Source organism: Neoarius graeffei, chromosome 6 (assembly GCF_027579695.1).
Source record: "Neoarius graeffei isolate fNeoGra1 chromosome 6, fNeoGra1.pri, whole genome shotgun sequence".
Lineage (NCBI taxonomy): Eukaryota > Metazoa > Chordata > Actinopteri > Siluriformes > Ariidae > Neoarius > Neoarius graeffei.
The window spans coordinates 16954364-16976754 of NC_083574.1; the positions used below are offsets into that span (position 1 = coordinate 16954364).

Here is a 22391-nt window from a genome sequence, read left to right on the forward strand (position 1 = left end):
AATGGACACTGCCGCTGCAAACCAAGCATTAACTCGAGGTCACACTGAATATGAAAAAGGTTTTAACAAGCCAAGAAGCTTGTGTTGGATATTTCAGTCAACTTGAAGCCAGATAATGGTAATAATTAAGCCTTTCTTGATCATCTGCTCAGTTTGCAGTGCTTCAGCATGAAAGGAGGATGGATTAAGGGGTGGGCGATATAACCAATATTTTAAACCACAATATTATAGACAGTAGCCATATCTGACCAAATACATGTTTTTTTTTTATTAAATCATATAATAAATGAAAGATTTGTCAAATTAGTTTAGTGCAGTCATAGGGCCGGGTCCCACAACATCGATAACTATACCTATAACTACAACTATGACTGTACCTACGCCTGAATTTAGTTCCAGTCTGGAGCAGTCACACCACAACTATAATATCGGTTGGTCCTACCACTCAAGGAAATAAATGCGTGCAACTTAGGAATAGTCATGGAAGTTTTTTCCAAGTAGTAGCACATTATTCCGGGTCATACTGTACAGCTTGGACTTCAAAACAACCCATGCATATACTCCGGTAGTTGCTATAATACGGATACTTCACGGATTACAGAAATATAATAAAGAATATTATATAAAATATGGAGTGGGTACGGATTTTAATACGGTCGCATCACGGATGATAATAATTTACGGATTTCATACGGATGATGCATCACCGATAAAGAAAAAAAAAACAAGATCAACTGTGCGCTACTGCTCACTTATGTATCCCCCTGCTCTCATTTATATCAGAATGCAAGCAACTGAAGGAATAGGACATTTCTTATGAATGTTGACTTCAACAAATAATTAACCCTGAAACAAGTACGTAAAGAGCAGTGTTCTCCCCATGGATTTCAAATAGCATCCTGGTAAACTGTCATTGTCAAACAGCATCAAAATCCACCCTGTGTGTTTCGTAAATACATTCAGTCGGTAAACAGGAAGTCGATGTGCGACAGACCTGAAAACAGTATACACGGTATAGAACCCCAAGCTGAAGCTCGGTACCAAATATCAAGCAGCTGTGATTTGTACCGGTAGCTGCTGAGAAAAGCGTTATGAAAATTTTGTAACTCCACCCTATATGTTTCGGAAATACATTCAGTCAGTAAACAGGAAGTCGATGTGTGACAGACCTGAAAACGGTATACACGGTCTAGAACCCTGAGCTGAAGCTCGATACCAAATATCACGCAGTTGCAATTTGTAGTTGCTGAGAAAAGTGTTGTGAAAATTTTGTAACTCCACCCTATGTGTTTTGTAAATACATTCAGTCGGTAAACAGGAAGTCGATGTGCGACAGACCTGAAAACAGTATACACGGTATAGAACCCCAAACTGATGTTTGGTACCAAGTGGCTATGATTTGTGGTTGCTGAGAAAAAGGGGGACAAACACGGAGATTCAGATAGAAGTAAACCAGTATATCCCCCCGGAGTGAGGGTATAATTAAGAAGTCTTAAACAATTAAAGCCCGGACTGCCGAAGCTCATAATTAAAATATCTTATCTGCATTTATATGTTTACTTTTTTAATTTACTATTCATATCACATATCCATGCTTTGTATTATATTGTTTTTATTTTCCGTGAATCCATATTCTGTGACTTCATGATGCAACAAGGATGTCTGGGATAAACAGCACGTGCTCAGAATCGCTCCAGAAGCAATCTCACCAATACGGATAAACCCAGGCCTGGACTATAGGTATCGTTATCGGTCTGGTGTGACCACCAAACACACAAACTGCAGGGGACTGATTTATTTATAGTTATCGTTATTGGTATTGTGGGAGTGTTGGGCCTTTAATTGGTCCATATACTGTAAATCCCTCTAAACCTTCTATAGACTTTTTTTTAACACAAAATGGACGAATCCCAGTTAAAGTTTTTAAAATATTAGTAATTACACCTGCACGGTATGTAACAGGGTGGGACGTCCCAAGCAGAGCAGATCCACGCTCATGTGCCAGAGATTAATAAATTAAAAACTTAAAATGAACAAAACGTTACGGTGCTTAACTAGTTATAGTTAGATTTATTGTTCTGGAACGTCTGCAAAACATTAGTTCCACTTATCACTTACATCAATAGCAGCTACAAACAGTCACGCTTACCAACCAACCTCTCTTTCTCTCTATTGCTTGAAGTTTTTACTCTTAAAAAATGTCAATCAAAAAAACAAAACACAGTTTATGTTACAGAGTCTGGAGCATCCACTATACCACATCATACCGAGTCCCTATGAATGAGTTCCTGTTGTGATAAAATATTAGAACGAGTGCATTTAAATGTACAAACGTATCACTTTAGAGCTGTGTTGTGATAGAAAATTCATCAACACCTACAGATTCAAGAATTCAACAGTACTGTGGTATAAAATGTTTTGACGCAAACACATTAGCTGAAATTTTGCTCAAGCGCAATACAAACTGTTTATACTGGTATACCGCCCACCACTAATGGGGAGGAATGATGGGGTTTTAAAAAAAAAAGGGCCAAGGGCCTAACAGACAGAGTTCTTAGTTCAATGATGAAAGGGGTGGGGGGCATCGTCCAAGTTTGACTACAAACAAAAATACACAAATACTTGAGCAGAGATCTTGATTTTTTTAAGTGGTTTGCTTTTGTCCACTGCATTCCTACCTTTCATTTCTAAAACAGCATGATCGGGCACATCCTTCCCTTCCACATCAGTTTGCTTTAACGTTCGCTCTTTTAAGTCCTCGTCCGTGGGACAAATTACAATAGCCTTGCGTTGAAACCCTTCAAAGGGACGCATTTTTCGTCTCTGGGCTGATCCATATACATTTGTCTAGCAATGGTGACAAGAAAGAAGTAGAAGCTGTTCGTTATTGTTACTTTGTCTTCTGGTTTGGGCGACGCGAAGCCTGCAATGATGAAGTTAGAGAGGGTTTTTTTGGTTTTGTTTTTTCCTGACGAGCTACTGACAGCCTCTCCCAACTCCGCCTACTTACCTTCCATATCTGCTTCTCCGCACCTACAACAGAGCTGTTAAACAGGGACCCTTTCACAGTTCTAAGCAATCTGAAAATTATTACGTGAGCAAACTGAAGATGGGATGCACACTTGTTTCCTTCACAGTACAAAACAGTTCAGCACCACTTAGTGGAACTTGAAGCATCTGAATGATGCTGAGATTTTATTTAACAATCCTTGGACAATTTCTGAATAGGAGATTACTAAGGATTTTGCCAAGTCTCAATTTAAATACTATTTATTTCATTAGTTTGAATTCAAAGTTGCACAAATGTTTAACAAACTGGAAAAAGGCTCTGGAATCGTATTTGTAGTTCTATGATGTGTATCAGCGAGCAAATGCTCACCAAGGTTTCTGCCAAAATCTTTCCATATAAGGGAATAAATTATGTGGTAGTAGCCAAAACTGCTAGAAATAAAGAAATAGGGAGAACAGATAGAAGTAGTAAATGTAAACAGAGCACAAAGTCGATCTAACAGAGCCTTAGAGAGCACAGATGGCCCTATAAGCTCACAATTCCGAAAATCACAAATTTGTTTTAATTTTCAACTAGAAGTCATAACACAGAGATACGTAAGCAAAACAATTTTCTGGCATAAATTAGATCCTTTTTTTTCTGTAATACTGTATCCTTCCTCATTTGTGTTAATCAGTTTCTTCTTTAGCCAAAACATTAGCGGCATTAGTTCTAAGAGTTTCCATCTCCTGAAAGAGAATCAAATCAGTTTAGTTCTTTTGTACACTGAAAAGAAAGCAGTGATCAAATGCTGTATGTTTAAAATTTTGCATAATTTATCCAAACGAGTTCAGTGGAAAATATTGTGGGTGGGTCTCAAAAAGGAAGAGACCAAAAAGTACCAATCCCAATGCTACTGGATTATCTATCATTTTAAATCAAAGTAATACAAGCGTAAGTAGTTAGGCATGTAACATTATATCGTGCAACGATAAATCGTGATACAAATTTATGACAATTTGAATAGATGAAATTAGAGAATACACGACTTCATCATAGGTGGAAGTAACACAGCACTGTCACGAAAACAAATAAATAAAATCTAAAATGGGGAAAAAAGCTGTTGAGTGATTGTGTAAATAGATTTAACAAGGAATCGAAACTCTTTTTACAAAATGCTGAAAGGTAAAGAAAAGAAAAAAGTGAGGCTGTAGAAATGTTCATAAAAGTCGAAGAAAAGGCCTATTAACTGTGTTTTTAACAAAAGGGATTTTAGTTAATAAACTATTATTTTTTACTCAAACCTTTACAAATGTGGTTAAAGAGTTGTCGGCTATTAAGAAAATGGATTTTATTTTAACAAAAGGTGATAAACAGGAAAATAATTTTGTTACCAAAGAAAATTCAAACATTTTCTTAAATTAATATTTTTCAAAAAGAGAGTGGGAAATTTGAATTGTCGACCGAATTGGATCATGAACTGGGTGAATTGTTACATGCCTATAAGTAACTGATTTAAGGTACGGACTGAAAATATAAACAGCAGGGCTGTAATCTCATTAAGAGCTTCAGGTAAATGTTGTAAAATGCATGCATGTTCATGAGGCTCCACGGTTGATTCCAGCCCAGAACAAAACTGTCATTCCTCTCATCAATCACACCCTTTAAACAAAAAAACCCTCAAATAAACCCTATAAAATGCATTTATCATAAGGAAAAATATAAAGATGAAAAGAAGTAAACACAACATGCTATTCCCAGAAATAATTTGTAGAGATGCAACCCGGGGTTAAAAACTGTACTGCAGCCAGCCCCTAGAGCGACTTTTGGCTTCAATATTGGTCATGACACATACATTTACATCAACTATGAAGTGATATTAATCTGACTTCACAGGGTAAACCCTATTGTGTTCCATTATCCTCTCTCAAAATTACAAGTAATGATGCTGCAACATCCTGAAAGGGTCCCATAACTCACCTTTACTTACCTGTCCAGCATTGGTGCTTCTGTCCCAGGGACAAATACGTACACACATACACCACTTACCTGAATATACTTACACTTTCCAAGGTCAAACCAAAGCACTTCCACATGACCTCACTTACCTTGCAAACCAGACGAGAAGCTCCTACAAATCTAAAACCATTAGTTCTCACTTACCTCGATGCTTTACCAAAACATTAACACTTAACATTTCCAACTGTACATGATACTCAAGGTTACTTCTTGGAATTACCAAAGCAACAAAAGTTGTTTTTCTTACTCACCAGGCAGAGATTACTTGTCTCTCAACATCTTAACACTGTAATGGATCTACTTGTACGGTATTGAAAAGGCTCACAAGACAAATGTACAAAGTATGAGAAATAAAGGATGCTGAAAATACTGCAGCAATAACAGCAATGACTTTCCTCTCATGTTACAAAATTGCATTTCTTTACAATACAGGGCAACAAAACTAAAAAAAGAGAGGCTGATCCTTCTTTTACTCTATCATATTTTGGCTCCCTGAAAGATAAATAAATAACGCATTAGAATGATGGCATTAAAGATCATCCACAGTTTTGTCTTAGTAGAGGATTATGGGGTTGGAAGCAGTACCTGGTCCAGAATGTAGTTGCGTTTCTTGCGCGCGGCGATCTGGATGAGTCGGTTCAGACACTGAGTGGCTTGCTGAATGAGAACATCCCAGCGACCTGCATAATTCCTCTGACGCCTCAGACCCATCACCTACAAACACACGCAGACTTCAACAGTCAGAACGGTTTGTGGATTCATATTTTAAGCATTCTGAAAAGGCAAAGGCTAAAAAGGCATAATGGTGATACATTTTTGGAATGTTCACTCGGCACATTTCCAGCACTTATATTTAACAGTTATTCCACGAAATCGAGTTGTACATGAGCTGTAGTGTTGCCACCTGTCCCGGTTTTTCCTGATTGTCCCGGATTTTCATGGTCTGTCCCGGAAAAAAAAAAATCCGGGACACTGAATGTCCCGGTTTTTTGTACATAATGGGCAAAATGTGTATTTCAACTTGCGAGCCAGCTGAGAACCAGTTTGCTTTTCCGAGCTCGCCGTGCTAAGCGGAGCCACGTCATTACGTCGCTGAATACGTCAGTTACGTCGCTGTATACGTCAGTTACGGCGCTACGTTTGCATAAACCTTGGCGCGAATATCAAAGCAAAAACAACACGGAAGCAGCAGCAACAACAACAGCAATAATAATGATGATGGCTGACTTCGCATTTGTACAGCTGCTGCTTCTCGTCGCTTAAAAATGGCGATCTTTCGCGGTCTTGTTATTGTTGTTGGTCTTAACAACTCCGCCCCCCCCCCCGCTGACGTAAGCGGTTCTTTCCTCTGGCCCAGCAGAGAGTTGGTGCTAGCCTGGAACCGGTTTTTCTGGCCCCAGAGCCAGTTCTTTGTCAGTGGAAACAGAAAACCCGGTTCCAAACTAAGCACTGGCCCCGAACCAGCCCTGGAACTGCTTTGGGGGAAAAGGGGCAATGGAGGATGCTTGGACTGATAAAAGAAACAGACTCTCTGTTGCAGTGGTGAAGGCTGAGCTTCAAGTCAGGCTAAACTTTCAGTTGTCCTGTACTGAGTTCAAGACATTCATTGAAAATCAGCCAGGACTCATAGCAGCAGCAAAGAAAGACACCAAATATAAATGGAAGATTAGGTAAGGTTTTGGCGAATTAAATGAAATAGTGTAGTGTAGTACATACTCCTGTATGTGCCCAGTTATATCAGTTACATGTCCTCCTATGTATTTGTTTAGCCAAGAGCAGCAGAGGCACAGGCAAGCACAAGCGAGGCACAGGCAAGCACAAGCAAAGCACACACCACACTCTAAGCAATCAGGTAAGCTGTTTGACACTACACCTTACATTGTTACATTCAGGTATTCTTAGATACAATGAAAAATTATTTTTATTCCACATAAGCAAACAAACAGAACTTAATTATGTATTCCCCTTTTACCTGTGCCCACTACTGCTCCCAGGTGTCCACAACCAAAAACTGTTGGAAATAAACCAAAATAATGAAGACCTGCTTTATTATGTAAAGCAATTAACTAAACAAATAACTAGCAAAAGCGTCATTTTTACTAATTAGAGCAATACAATTTCAGCGTAGAAGGGCGATTTTTGTCTTGGGTTAGATGTGCGAAGGGCGCCGTTGCTTACAAGCAAAAAGGTCGATTGGATGGTCGAAATGTCCAGGATTTTTGTCAGACACAGGTGGCAACACTAATGAGCTGATTGCTATAAGCCATGCACGACGAGATTGAGTGGAATTACTGTTTTATTCTATCCACATTCACTGGATTTTGAGAGCATTTTTGTTTTTTGCAAATTTGATAACTTTATACAAAACATCTGACAAAATAATTCCCGTTTAGAATGTAAACAAGCCGGCGAAATGACAGGAACAATTTGTGAAAAATGCTACAATAATAATTCTTGAAAAAATAAAACGATATGTTCTTACCATCAAATACTTTTATTCCATATTTTGTTGCTGTTTTGAGTTTTGTTTTCAAGTAGAGTTATTATTTCATCCTCGGTTGGTTCAGCAACACGTGCCACCATTTTGTTTCTCTACTCGCGGTATATGAGCTGATAGCCTAGGAGTAGAGTAGCCAATCAGAGTGCGCAATTGCTCATATCCAGTGAATGTGGACAGAATAAATGATCTATATAGCTGATCTATATACACCAACTTGTTGTTTGGTTAGATTTAAATAAGCAAATACTTAAAGTGCATATCCTGGAACAATTTTGTTTTTTTATATGAAAGTATGTCCTGTGATGACCTGGCGACTTGTCCAGGGTGTACCCCGCCTTACGCCCGTAGTCAGCTGGGATAGGCTCCAGCTTGCCTGCGACCCTGTAGAACAGGATAAAGCGGCTAGAGATAATGAGATGAGATGAAAGTATGTCCCTTTACACACTCATCCAGAAGGGTAATTTTGCACAAGGCCATCTGTCTACAGCAGAAAAAAATAACAAAACGAGTCTGGAAAAATCCCAAGGGAGTCTGGAGCCAGATTCGTGACGTCACCTGCGGAACCGCCAGCAGGCTGCGAGAGCTTGCACGGTTTCAGTGCACAGTCTGTGTAGACCAAGCTTAGCAGCTAGCGATTTTGCATTGAAATATCGAATTGTCACCTGAGCACTGGATGGAACCGCGTCTTTTTTCAGATCAAGTTGCCTCGCGAAGCCCATTTCCCACTGCAAATAGTTCTCAAAGTCGTCGGGCCTTGTGAAGTAAGCACCGCAAATAATGCTGTAGTCTGTAGCATGTAGCCAATTTTTCAGGGTGCCTCACACAAAGCGCTCCCATTTCTCTCTCATTGTCCAGTCTTTTGGAAAATGATGAGTACTAATCCCATCATGATTGGTGTTGCTACACCCTCCTACGATACTGTTAACCATTTTAATAATTACGTGATAACGTTGAAGAAATTTGCAGAAAACCACCAGGTCGTTTTCTCATAAACAAACCAGTGCTGACGTAGGATTCAGAAGGAGGCGTACCGCACGTGACGTCACGAAAATCAATGTTTGCCGGGAAATCCAAATGCCAGGTTTTTTCGCCTCAAATGGCTTGATTTCAAATTTTTTCTGGTATTGCGCAAGGTAAAAAAATTGCACAAAATGCAAAATGTGACAGATATTTGACCAAAGTTTAATACAAAATAGAATTACATTGATCTTGCTCCTGAATTTACCCATGATATGCACATTAAGAGCTTTTGATTGGATAATTACTGCAGTGATTAATGCATTTCAGCTGGCAACAATTCTTTTAACCCTCAATGATGCAGTGAGTAGCTTCCCATTTCTTGAACAACTGTGTCCAAATACGTATCCCGTGGTCGTGTAAAAGATGCTACGGTGTTTCAGAAGGGTCAAATTATTGGCCTGCATCAAGCAAACAACTAGGGAGATTGCTGAACTTGCCTGAATTGGGTTAGGAATATTTCCAACACATTACTAAAACTTGGAAGGATAGTGGTGAACCAGCAACCTCATGGAAGAAATGTGAAAAATGTGGAAACAAGATCAACTGTGAGCTACTGCTCAGTTACGTATCCCCCCCCGCTCTCGCTTATATCAGAATGCAAGCAATTGAAGGAATAGGACATTTATTATTAATGTTGACTTCAACAAATAATTAACCCTGAAACAAGTAAGTAAAGGGCAGTGTTCTCCCCAGGGATTTCAAATAGCATCCTGGTAAACTGTCATTTTCAAATAGCGTCAAATTCACTGTATAATCTGTTATAAAATTAACACAGATAGCATCATATTCAGACAATATAGCATCATATTTATACCATGATGCTGTAAGGCCCTGGGGAGAATATTTGTTGTGTCTCATTGTCTGAATACTTACATATGAATACAAACCATTCACTAATCTATCTTTTCAACCACTTGTTGATTAACATGTCATTTAGATAGAAACACAGGGGAATAAAATGTTCACCTGAATCCACTGGCTCCAATGAAAAAAATAGTCATTTACACAATGAAATACAGTCACATCCAAGAGGAAAAAGTTGTCCATGTTAATCTGCTAGTCCATGTGCAGAAACTGTCATTTTGCACAAATATAGTAACATCAAAGAACAATTAACTGTCTATCCTTTAGTTCCAAATACATAATGCTTTGTAGAAATGTAGTGTCATGAAGTCTTTCTGATCACTGTGATTATAGAAGTTTCACTAATGGAACAGCAACATGCACATGAAAATGGTCAGTATAGTGCAAAGGAAATGTCAAAATAAATTCTGCTCCATCCAAATCACTATTTCTATAGACATGGTCTCACGCAGCTCCTTTCCTGTGTGTTGGAAGAAACCAGAGTACTTCAAATAATGCCTTCAGTACACAGGAAGTTGATGTGCGACAGACCTGAAAATGGTGTACACGGTATAGAACCCCAAGCTGAAGCTTTGCACCAAATATCAAGCAGTTGTGATTTGTAGTTGCTGAGAAAAGTGTTACGAAAATTTTGTAAATCCACACTATATGTTTCGTAAATACATTCAATGGGTGAACAGGAAGTTGATGTGGGACAGACCTGAAAACGGTTTCCACGGTATATAACCCCAAGCTGAAGTTTGGTACCAAGTGGCTATGATTTGTGGTTGCTGAGAAAAAGGGTGTTTTGGACGGACGGACAGAGGTAAACCAGTATACCCGCCCTCCTTCGGAGTAGGGGGTATAAAAAAATAAATAAAATTAAATTAAAAAAAAAGTTAGACTGACTGTAATCGGATATCACAAATGCTTGGGCGCATAGCAAAACCATCCCACTAAAACATCTGAGTGCTTCTATAGTAGCTCCTGATGATCAGATATCCATTGCTATTCCGTGAAGCTGCGGATCGGTTAGCACTCAAGAGTGTTTGATTTTCTCTGACTGTGATCGGATATCACAAAGGCTTGGTGAAGTTGGGGGTACGACAGTAGAAGTCACAGCTATGTTTAATAGTGAAAGTCAGAGTTTTTGCACACGTACAATGTGATGAGAACTCACAGAACTGGGACTACAAGAATAACCACTTGTTAATGAAGCTAAAGCCCCCGTCACACTTATTCGGAATTAGCAGAAATCAAGCAGAACCAGCTGGAATGAAACATTTTTCAAAATTCGTGCCACATTTGGGCGGGAATTTCAAACTGACCAACATTCTTACAGCTTTGTAAGAATGCTGTTCGAATACTTAGAATGCGCTTTGAACCCACCTCGAATGATTCTTGTGCATTCCAGGTGCATTAGCTTTCGAATGCATTGAGTTCAAATGTAGTTGGAACACAGTAGGAATACCTAGAATGCAGTAAAAATATTAAGAATGCCCTTCGAATGCCGTACGAGTGCGTTTCGATTGCTGTCCGAATATCACCCGAAGTCTGGTTGGAAGGTGCCTCGAATGTTGTATGAATTCACCTCAAATGCAGTCAGAACGCTCCCATGTTTCGAACATCTAAGAATTCAAAGAGAATGCAGCTTGAATACTTAGAATGTACTTTGAATGTGCTTAGAATGTAACACGAATGTCTCAAGTGTACCAAGAATGCCACCTGAATGGTCCCCCATAGGGTATAAAATGCTGCCGAATCTAGCATTTTTATCAGTCTCAGCCCAGACACCATAGAGTATGGACCCCCTGGACCATGTTGCTTTGCTCCAGATTGCGGTCCTCCAGCAAGACCTGCTTGAAAGAGATGTGGAGGAGGCTAGGAGAAGAAACATCAGGAGGAGAAAACCCAAAAGGTATCAGACCCGACCATGGCTGGCAGAGGAGAGAAGGAGGTTGTATGGACATTACACCAGACTGATAGAGGATCTCAGAGTAGAAGACCCACAGTCCTTCTTCAGCTACCTCAGGATGGAGCCTGCCATGTTTGATGAGTTGGTGCAGAGAGTGGGACCAAGCATAGAGAAGCAAGATACCAAGATGAGGAAGGCGCTACCTCCAGGCTTGAAGCTGGCCATCACTGTGACGTTCCTGGCTTCAGGTGACAAGTACCCCAGCCTCATGTACAGCTTCTGTATGGCAAGGAAAACCATCAGTCTCATCATCCCTGAAGTCTGCCAAGCCATTGTGGAGGAGTACAAGGATGAGGTCATCACCTGCCCCACCACTCCAGAAGAATGGACACCTATTGGGGAGGAAACCTGCCAAGAGCGGGTCCTTGTACCACAACTACAAGGGCTTCTTCTCTGTGGTCCTTATGGCCCTTGTGGATGGAGACTACAAGTTCCTGTGGGTGGACATTGGCACATATGGAAGTATGTCTGATGCTCAGATCTTCAACGAGTCTGAGCTCAAAGACTGCCTTGAAGACGGGAGCATAGGATTTCCTGAGCCATCCCCCATTCCCCAAGACGACGAGCTTATGCCATACTTTATCCTGGGAGATGATGCCTTTGGAATCAGGACCTTCTTGATGAAGCCATATGGCCACAGGAATCTCCAGAGGGATGAGAGGACCTACAACTACAGGATCTCCATGGGCCGACGTGTGGTGAAGAATGCATTTGGAATCCTGGCCCAGAGATGGCAAGTCCTCCTCACCACCATGCAGCCAAGGCTTTCCATTGTGCAGATCATCACTGAATACTGTGTCTGCCTGCACAACTTGAGGATCCGTTACCCTGCTCTTCACAATGGTATGGTGGATGAGGAAGATGATCAGCACAACGTTGTGCCAGGAGCCTGGAGACAGCTTGCTCAGCTTGAAGATGTGCAGCATGTTGCAGGAGGAAACCGAGACACCAAGGGTGGAAAGAGGCACCGGGAGATCCTCAAGCATTATTTCAACAACCCAGCATGAGCCGTACCCTGGCAGGACAGGATGATTGATGGAGAAGAGACTGATATTCGCATGTGTCATCTGCAACTGTATTAACTATTTCATGGAAAATTGACCTATCGGGTTGATATTTCTCTCAGAGGTTACTTTCATAATAATCTTCCTTCAGACTAACTTTAGTCAGAGTCCCTGCTGCCTGCAGATGTGTTACTGTCCCTTTAAAAGGGACAGAAATAAATGTTCATTTGTTCTCAAAGTATCTGTTTATCAATAAAGTTCCAGGGTCATTACACATAACTTATTTTAAATGTATTTTTACGAACAAAGTTTAAAATGTACAGAAAGTCCCCCCCCCCAAAAAAAAAAAAAATCTATCAACATTTGGCTATGATAACTGTTCAGTGAAAACCTAATTTAATTTTCATTTTGGCATTTGTAAATGTATTAAACATTGTTTTTGTGGTGTAGGGGTTGAAATGTTTCAAACAGGGCAAGTTAGCGGTCTATCATTGGAATTCTTTTTTTGAGGTTTTTGTTTGTGGGCTAAATTACTGTAACTTTATTCTAAAATAATAAGAAGAAATATTAATGGGCAAATTATTCACACAAATTATTCACACAAACATGTTACACTTCAAGGGCACATCTTTATTTGTTAATGCAAGACAGGCAACAAATTTACAAGTACAGTTATAATCAAACCACACAAATCCTGTACAAAATATCTGTCCTGAACAAACACTATCCACAATATCAAAATGTCACAAAAATATAACTACTCCTGGCCTCCATCACCCTGTTCTGACTGCTCAGACTGCTGGGTAGGTGTGGGAGAATGCACAACTGGATGAGGGGTGTTGAGTTCTTGGTTGTCATCATCCTGGTTGGTGTTGAGTAGCTGGGTGAAGCTGTTGTAGGAACCACTGCTGAAGCCACTCAGGCCACCGAAGTTCCCCATGCCCTGGCTCTGGATGGATGTTGATGAAGTCTGCAGCAGTGGGGTGCTGGCACTGTAGGTGGGTGGAGCACTCTGTGGTCTGACGGGAGGCTCTTGCTGGAACTGTCGCTGCACCCAGCTTGCCTCCTGGGGGCCCCAGACAGAAGTCGGTTGGTGGTTCTGTGCCAGCCACTGTGATGGATGAGGCTGCCAGCCCATTGAAGGACACTGTTGGCTGCTGGGCCCTGGGATAGGTGCAGGAGCATAGGGTCTAAGGAACTCATCTTGCTGCTGCTGTGTCTGCGTGGGAGGCACCTGGTGAAACTCAAACTGGTACTTCTGCAATAAGCTGTTGACTTCACTCTGGAACCTCAGCCACATGGGGGGAGGGAATGTGTAGGTGACCTCCTTCATGAAGTGAGCAAAGGTGTCTTTCTGGCATTGCAGGGGTGACTTCTCAGCCTTGAAGAGCTTGTTCAGCAGCTGTCTTTGCAGTTCAGCAATGTTGCTCCTGGTAGCCTCAGTGTCATCAGTACCCCTGGACCCCAAGGAAGTGTCTGTATCAGACTGAGCGGCTGTAGGGGTATGATGATCAGCAGCATCAGACTCGGACTGGGGAGCTCCTGCTGTTGCAGCCGGAGCTGCCCTGGCTTGGACCTTGGCCTTCATCTGGAGAAGAAACAATCATAAGTAATGTGGACAATTGTGGCAATTTCATCATCAAAATGAAAACATGAAATTAAAATACTTACACTGACAGTGACCCTCTTTTTGACCTGGACAATGAGGTGGGGCCTGAGAAATTCAAAGTGGCACAGAATCCAGCGGTCCCTTGCAGTCAGTTCAATGTCTCCAGAACCTGAGGGAGTCTGCTTCAGCTTGCCAAACCTTGATCTCATGTTGGCATACCACTTCTTCAGCAGGTCACTGGTCTTGTCCATCTCCCTGGCCTTCTGCTCCCACAGTGTGTCCTTCAGGCCCTTCTTGATGTAGTTGGGGTGCTTTTTGTTGAGGATGCAATCTTGCTCAGGTGCCTTGAGCCAGTCAACCATTTCCTGCTCCTGCTCCTTGGTGAAGCCAGCTGTCACCAGCTCCCTCTTGCGCTTCTTTTGGGACTTGGCAGCCTCACTGGGAGGAAGCTCATCACTGTCAGAGGAGGACTGTTCTGCTGGCTGATGGACCTCGGCAACTATGTCTATCTGGGAAGCAGGTGGAGGGGCTGTGGACTCAGCCTCAGACTCTGAAGCTGCTGGGGCATCTTCAACAACAGGAGCTGGCTCTTCAGGGGATCCTTGGGCTGCAGCATCTCTGCCTCGTCCATGGCTGCGGCCAGTGGTGAAGCTCTTGACCTTGGCTCCCTTCTTCCTTGGCGGCATGATGTGAGAAGCTTGGGAAACTTTTTCAACTTTTTAAAACAATGGACAAAAGGTTGATGTTGAGCAGGCGACTCCTCAATGCAGACTGAAGTTCCAGTGGCAGCTAGCCATGTTTTTATGCGATTCGGTGGTGGTTCTGAATTATGTCCGGACTCATTCGAGGGCCAATCAGGATGTTCCAACTGCATTTGAGATGTATTCAAGTGGAAATCGAAATATTCAGACGGCATTAGAAGTGCATTCCAGCTGAACTATTTTAATATCAAAATAGATTCCGACAACAATCGAGATGCACTCGAGGTGCATTCCAGCTCATTCGAGGCACATTCAGGACATTCTGGCAGGATTTGAAGTGGCTTGCCATTTCGATTTTTCCCTTGAACATGATCAGAATGTTTCGAATGCTGTTGGAATGCCATAAGAATATTTAGAATGCAGTCAGAATACACTTTGAATGCCGTTCGATATTTCTCCTCTTCGAATGCACCTCGAATGTTTTGAGCATAAGCAAAACATTCAGGCCGGCCACAAGAATGGGCCCGAATGTTTGGAATGCACTTCGAACATCCGAAGAATTTTCATTCCGACAGCATTCCAGCTCATTCAGCCTCTAGTGACTACCCCATTACATTCTTCACCTTTAAGCATTAAAACGTGTTGAATTTTTTTAGACTGGTTCAAAAGCTCAAAGTAGTTTGAAAGTTACAGAACTGAAATGTCCAAGGAAGAATTAAATAAACGTCTAAAGCTATTCTATACCTCAGCATGACAGCAAGACAGCACTTTCTACAAAAAAACCCACAAACACTAAAGTCAATTCGTGCAGCCATCGATAGGTTAAGAAGTCCGCCTAAGCGGAAATGATATTGTCGGACATTTTGTATAAAAGTTATTTATCGAATTTGCAAAAAATAAAAAATGCTCCGTTTCTCAAAATCCAGTGAATGTGGATATAATAAAACAATTATTCCAGTCAATCTTGTCGTACATGGCTTATAGCAAATCAGCTCATGTATGACTCAATTTCGTGGAATAACTTAAATGTCAAGTTACTAGGCTACTCATGTCTTTTTGCGATGGGTTTCACGTGCATCTATTTTTGTTTCCAAACACCACCATTGTAAAACTTGAAAATGGAACTACATTTTTTTCCTTTTTACACTCAAGTATTTTCAATAAAAAAAAAAAAAAAAAAAAGAATTCCCTTATCCCATGGAATCCAACTCCTATAACAGTCTAAGGCTTACCTTCATCTTCTCCATAATGGCATTGGTGCCAAGTATGTTGTATTTCTTCTCAGGGTTCATCTCAGCATGTTTGGCTGCCCAAGTGGTTTTGCCACAGGCAGGCAGACCAACCATCATCAAGATCTAAGACACATTAAGGACATCAGCATGCAGCAAGCCAAAAAAACACCCCATAAAAACACACACCACTTTGGGTAAAATGAACAGTTTTAACTTCACCCCAATATAACCCAAACTGTATCAAGTAGCGTAAACCACAAAGCGTCTAACTGAAGGCCTGAACGGCTTCATTCAGAACATACAAACTTCTAAAAACAACAGTACTGAAACAACCCATACTTAAATCTGACATACAATAGGATTACCAATGATGCCAACCTCACAGTCCGCCTTGGTGGCAGGACCCACGGTGCCTCTAATCCTGTCCTCCAGTGCAACAGTCTGGATGAACACATATCCCTCTGGCGAAGGGAAGAATGGCTCCTCCTTCTGACCAAAGTTAAACTCCACAGCACAGTTCTTCACCAGGATATGAGGGAAAAGCGCTCGACCAGCCAGCTCATCCTTTCTCACCTGGAATGCTACGTCCAACCACTTCCCGTTCTTAGAGAATGAAATCTCCACTTCATGACTACTCTCAAAGTCCTGAAACATGAGCACATGGATACATCGCCACACACAGTCATTATGAAGAATGGTTAGGATTGTGCTAGGAGAAGAAATACATGTAGAACTCACGATATAGCATCCAATGATGTCATTTTCATTAAATCTCTGCCCATAATCTTCAAATCTGCAGCTGGAGGATTTTTTTCCTGTTCCACCATACCCGTAAGAGAAAGGTTCTTCACCTAAAGTATGAGAAAATTAGCCATTTAGACAATCTGCAAAGAGAACAATTTTAATTAGGTTAGAGATGTTTCTGTGCCACACTAGTAGTATGTTAAAACACTTTAAAAAAAATGGAATTATTATCCAGATAAGTATTACTCTATAGCTTCCAATGTCATCCACAGACACACCCAGACATTTCTTCATACAAGTTATCGCAATAAAACTTCAAGCAAAGACTACAGCTATAGTAGGCATAGTTTTACTCTACTATACTAGCAGGTTACCTGGTGTTGCCCGGGTTTTGCAAAATTCTGGGTTGCCTCCCAGACTTCCATGTCAAATTTGGTGAAGGTCCATCGAGAAAGGGTGAGGTTAACCCAAGACAAACAAAAATCCAAACATCCACCACCCAAGGGCCCACCGGGAACCCCCTGTGGCTCAAATATGGAATTTCTGAGTTCTGCCAAATTGTGGCCATCTCCTGTACTTATGTGCCAAGTTTAGTGAAGATCTGTCAAGAGTTTGTGTTGATAAATGTAACGTGAACGGCACTGAGGGAGGGCATGGGTGGATGTTCTTCCCCGTACATGAATTTTGTTTATATCTGCAAAATTCTGGGTCATCCCCAGAACTACTTGCCAAATTTGGTTAAAATCCGTCGAGAAATGGTGATGTTGGCTCAAGACAGACAAACAAACTTTGCCGCTTATTATATAGATAGCAGGTTACCCAGCGCTGCCCAGGTTTTGCAAAATTCTGGGTTGCCCCCCAGACTTCCACATCAAATTTGGTGAAGATCTGTTGAGAAAGGGTGAGGTTAAAGGAATAATCCGGAGTGATATGCTTTCTAGGTCTATTTTCGCATTATTGGGAGTGTACACGTTGAGTTGCTACCACAATCACGTCAATGGGATGTTTTGAGACAGTTCGTTTTTTGTGATTTCAACCAGAAAGCGCGAACACGGCAGTGCAAGGGGCATGTCTTTTTGCCGATATAAAAATGCTAGTTTTAAAACCACTGCAAAGCTCAAAACAACATGACAGTTCTGTGGAAGTGAGTAGAGGGTTCCTACAAACAAAATGAAGTGTCCCTAGCTCTGCAAGTGTACGGACAGAGTGTGTAGAAGAGTAAATACAAAGCCAGTACCTTACCTGAAGTTGTTCTTCTCCAGACGCCATCTTCAGGGGAAAGTCCGTAAAAGTCGAGTGCCGAGCCCATCCTGCTGGAAATGCACAATTGTGGTATGTTGTGCATTTCCAGCGGGATGGGCTCTGCACTCGGCTTTTACGGACTTTCCCCTGAAGATGGCGTCTGGAGAACAACAACTTCAGGTAAGGTACTGGCTTTGTATTTACTCTTCTACGCACTCTGTCCGTGCACTTGCAGAGCTAGGGACACTTCGTTTCGTTTGTAGGAACCCTCTACTCACTTCCACAGAACTGTCATGTTGTTTTGAGCTTTGCAATGGTTTTAAAACTAGCGTTTTGTATCGGCAAAAAGACACGCCCCTCGCACTGCCGTGTTAGTGCTTTCCAGTTGAAATAGCAAAAAACGAACCGTCTCAAAACACATCTGATTGACGTGATTGTGGTAGCAACTCAACGTATGCACTCCCAATAATGCGAAAATAGACCTAGAAAGCATATCACTCTGGATTATTCCTTTAACCCAAGACAAGCAAAAATCCAAACATCCACCACCGAGGGGACCACCGAGGACCCCCTGGGGGCTGTACAAGAATTTTGTTTATCTCTGCAAAATTCTGGGTCATCCCTGGACCTACTTGCCAAATTTGGTGAAAATCCGTCAAGAAATGGTGATGTTAGCTCAAGACAAACAAACAAAGTTGCCGCTTATTATATATGTGATGGACAGAAAACTACAGCATTAAGGCATGAAGAGCAGCGGGAGATATCTGCTCTGTGTACAGTGTGAGCAGATTGATCAATTAACAACCAGGCCTCTTGGTGTGACAGAAAAGCATTTGCCTTTTCATAGAGAGAGCACATATTTTGAATCCAGATGTTAAAATTCGCACTTTCCTCCGAGTGTTCTTTGCTGCCCTGTGATGTAGCATGAGTGGTGGCTTGATGTCTCTTCCAGCCCGCACCGTCCCTGGTTTGTAAGTGTCACGTGATTGAGAAGACCTAGCTAGTGGGTTGGAAACGAGACCTTCAATGATGGCGTAGCTCACTCTGGCCCGGTCTAGTCCAGAAGGAATGATCTAAAGTGGGCCACCTTGCGCAATAAATGTTGCAAGCTATATCCACCCTAGGAATACCAATCTATTTGCCAAGACCAAGAAGAAGCAATTTTTGTTGACCTGCTCATTAAAGGAACAGTCCACCGTATTTCCATAATGAAATATGCTCTTACCTGAATTGAGACGAGCTGCTCCGTACCTCTCCGAGCTTCGCGCGACCTCCCAGTTAGTCAGACGCAGTCCGACGCGCTGTCACTCCTGTTAGCAATGTAGCTAGGCTCAGTATGGCCAACGGTATTTTTTGGGGCTGTAGTTAGATGCGACCAAACTCTTCTGCGTTTTTCCTGTTTACATAGGTTTATATGACCAGTGATATGAAACAAGTTCAGTTAAAAAAATTGAAACGTAGCGATTTTCTATGCTATGGAAAGTCCGCACTATAATGACAGGCGTACTAACACCTTCTGCACGCTTCGGCAGCGCATTGATACGGAGCTCAGATATCAATGCGCTGCCGAAGTGCGCAGAAGGTGTTAGTACGCCTGTCATTATAATGCGGACTTTCCATAGCATAGAAAATCGCTACATTTCAATTTTTTTAACTGAACTTGTTTCATATCACTGGTCATATAAACCTATGTAAACAGGAAAAACGCGGAAGAGTTTGGTCGCATCTAACTACAGCCCCAAAAAATACCGTTGGCCATACTGAGCCTAGCTACATTGCTAACAGGAGTGACAGCGCGTCGGACTGCGTCTGACTAACTGGGAGGTCGCGCGAAGCTCGGATAGGTACGGAGCAGCTCGTCTCAATTCAGGTTAGAGCATATTTCATTATGGAAATATGGTGGACTGTTCCTTTAAGGCTTAATTAGTCCATAACATCATTAATAATTGTAATTAAGTAAATCTGGGTAGAAGTTATATGCAGCCTAGGTACCCCTACCTTCATGCCAGAAAGAATCAAAATTGGTGAAGAATTGAGGGAGAAAAAGCGATGTGTAGAAACTGTTCGTTACGGCTTAATTACTCCATATCTTCATTATTAATTACAATTATGCAAATTTGCACAGAAGCTATATGCATCCTGGGCAGACCTACCTTCCTGCCAAAAAGAATAAAAATCCGTGAAGAATTGAGAGAGGAGGAGCGATTTTCGTGAAATGTGGACGACACCGGACGGACAACACATGATAGCATAAGGTCATCGCCTATCAGCCGGATGAGCTAATAACCAAACTGGGCACCTACCGTGATTAAAGACTCCTGTACTGTGTGTATGTGTGTGTGTCCCCCCCCACTCACCAAGCTGCGTGCTGCAGGAATCCAGAGACCAGCCCACTCTCACTACATGTGGATCAGGCTCACTGCTGGGAAGATGTTTGACCGAGATTTCTTCCGTTATCTGCCACAAGACACACACAAACATTTCAGCTTGCACAGTCCACTTTCAGCAGATCCTGTACCGTTCAAAATCAACCACAGTGAGCAGAAAAGCATCTAAGCATGCATAACAGATCTCCTGGTCTTTTCCCAAACCTCAGACGTCCAGTTTGGGTGAGCCTCCACCCCCCTGTTCGTGGCTGACAGGAGTAGAAACCAATGTAGTCCTCTCCTGTTGTAGCCTGTTTGGTTCATACCGTAGTTCGACATGCTGTGATGCTTTTCTGCTCATTATGTTTGGAAAGAGTGGTTATACAGGATAACATGATTACCCTCATCTCGTAGCAGACACGGCCCTTGTTCACACCGTACGAGGCGCGTGCGCCGGACCACAGGTAAGCAAAGCCTTCGATGGTGAGAGGGTAGCCGCTGTAGCGGTCTCGGGCAACTTTGAAGTGCAGATCGCAATTATCTACAAGAGTGGGAATATGCGTGATCATTTTTGCTTCTTATTTGAGAGTTTTATAAACTTTATTTTAAAATCCTTCTTTTCTTCCTCAACAGAAACAGTATTTGGAAAACTGCAGGCTGATTCCTACCTCCTATATTTACTATACTACCACTATGATAAGGTACATAAAAGCAGCATTCTACAGGAAAAAAAAAAAAAAAAAAGTGACAGAATGACACTAACAGGTATCAATGGCCACTAATGTGTCATCAAAATCCTCTTCATCTTCTTCGGCTGGAGGCTGAGGTGAGCGGGATCTATAATCAAACAAACCACATTGGTGCGAGGTCTAAAACTGCTCAATTTATACCAAACACACATTTCGGGAAAACCAAAACGTTCACCTCTTGTCCTCTCGATGCTCGTAGTAACTATATCCATGGGCATCATCGTGGTGTCTTTTGCGGCCGTAAGGTGCCTGGTTGTCCTGGTGGGATGTGTAACGTGAAGCCTGCTGGGCCTCTTCCCGCTCACTGGCTGCTCCAGGATCCTGCTGCCGTTCTGGCTTTACATCTTCCTCCTCCTCCTCCTTCACCTCACCTGCTTGCTCTGTAGACACAATGAGAGTTTCACCTAAGTAAGCACTGAGTATTTCTAAGTTTTGTACTGGAGCTACGAGACTAAAACGCGGCAAGTTAGTTCAGCATCATACGACCTCACCTTACAAGGCAGTGCTTTTCCCTGGAACAGTATTTGTCCAGAAACCATTTCGGTATGTAATGTACAAGTCGAATACTTGCATGGATTGGATTGGAACTAAACTGCATGTGAAACAAGAAAGCTTTTCCAGCTTTGAGATGCCTGCTATGACTGTTTTTAGCTCTGTGGCCCATTTTTTAAAGACAAACGTGTCAAAACAAATCGTGTGTTCTCTCAGCCATCTTATAGGACAGAATAGGCCATTTGCAGGAATTGGTCACGTGTCAATTTTCCCCATAGTAACAAGCCCGTGGTGGATAAGCTAACTTGACATTCCTTGACAACCATTTAAAAAAAAAAAAGTTTGACTGGCGATGCGAAGCAAACCATTTCTATAATAGCTGTTTTTACCTTTTCTACTGTCTTTTTTTGACCCGAATGTGTGTGTGCTTGGAAAAAGTTTATGGTTTTAACTTCTGTCGTAAGTTAAAGCGAATCATTGGCCGTAAAAGAGAGGGTTTTTTGGACTCAAGTTGGTCGCCGCCGAAAGAAATTCACGTGCGAAATGGCGGATATATCTGTATTTATTTTCAAGAATCTTCACATATTAAGCAAATGATAAAGGTAGAAAAAGAGAAATTATAAGTTATAAGCATACCTGAGAAATCCACCATTTCGCACGTGAATTTCTTTCGGTGGCAACCAAGTTGAGTCCAAAAAAAACCCTCTCTTTTACAGCCAATGATTCGCTTTAACTTACGACAGAAGTTAAGACCACAAACTTTTTCCAAGCACACACGAAAATTCGGGTCAAAAAAGACAGTAGAAAAGGTAAAAACAGCTATTATAGAAATGGATTGCTTCGCATCGCCAGTCAAACTCTTATGGTTGTCAAGGAATGTCAAGTTAGCTTGCCCACCACGGGCTT

The 22391-nt window shown here is 41.8% G+C and overlaps 2 protein-coding genes across 2 annotated transcripts in view; both read right to left on the bottom strand.

The window, feature by feature from the left end:
* hnrnpul1 (heterogeneous nuclear ribonucleoprotein U-like 1) overlaps positions 1-22391 on the bottom strand; it is a 31058-nt gene that overhangs the window by 6563 nt on the left and 2104 nt on the right. Inside the window, exons 4-12 of the mRNA XM_060923354.1 lie at positions 21169-21373; positions 21008-21081; positions 20646-20785; positions 20236-20335; positions 16631-16743; positions 16271-16537; positions 15893-16015; positions 5594-5722; positions 2679-2847 (exon numbers count right to left, since the gene is read on the bottom strand). Coding sequence (XP_060779337.1) covers positions 2679-2847; positions 5594-5722; positions 15893-16015; positions 16271-16537; positions 16631-16743; positions 20236-20335; positions 20646-20785; positions 21008-21081; positions 21169-21373 — 1320 coding nt within the window. The remainder of the gene's footprint in view (positions 1-2678; positions 2848-5593; positions 5723-15892; positions 16016-16270; positions 16538-16630; positions 16744-20235; positions 20336-20645; positions 20786-21007; positions 21082-21168; positions 21374-22391) is intronic.
* LOC132887758 (uncharacterized) lies at positions 12966-15886 on the bottom strand. The gene is made up of 2 exons (XM_060923360.1): positions 14022-15886; positions 12966-13938 (listed from the first exon to the last, which is right to left on the bottom strand). The coding sequence occupies exons 1-2, from the start codon at positions 14643-14645 to the stop codon at positions 13108-13110; spliced, it is 1455 nt and encodes a 484-aa protein (XP_060779343.1). The 5' UTR covers positions 14646-15886; the 3' UTR covers positions 12966-13107.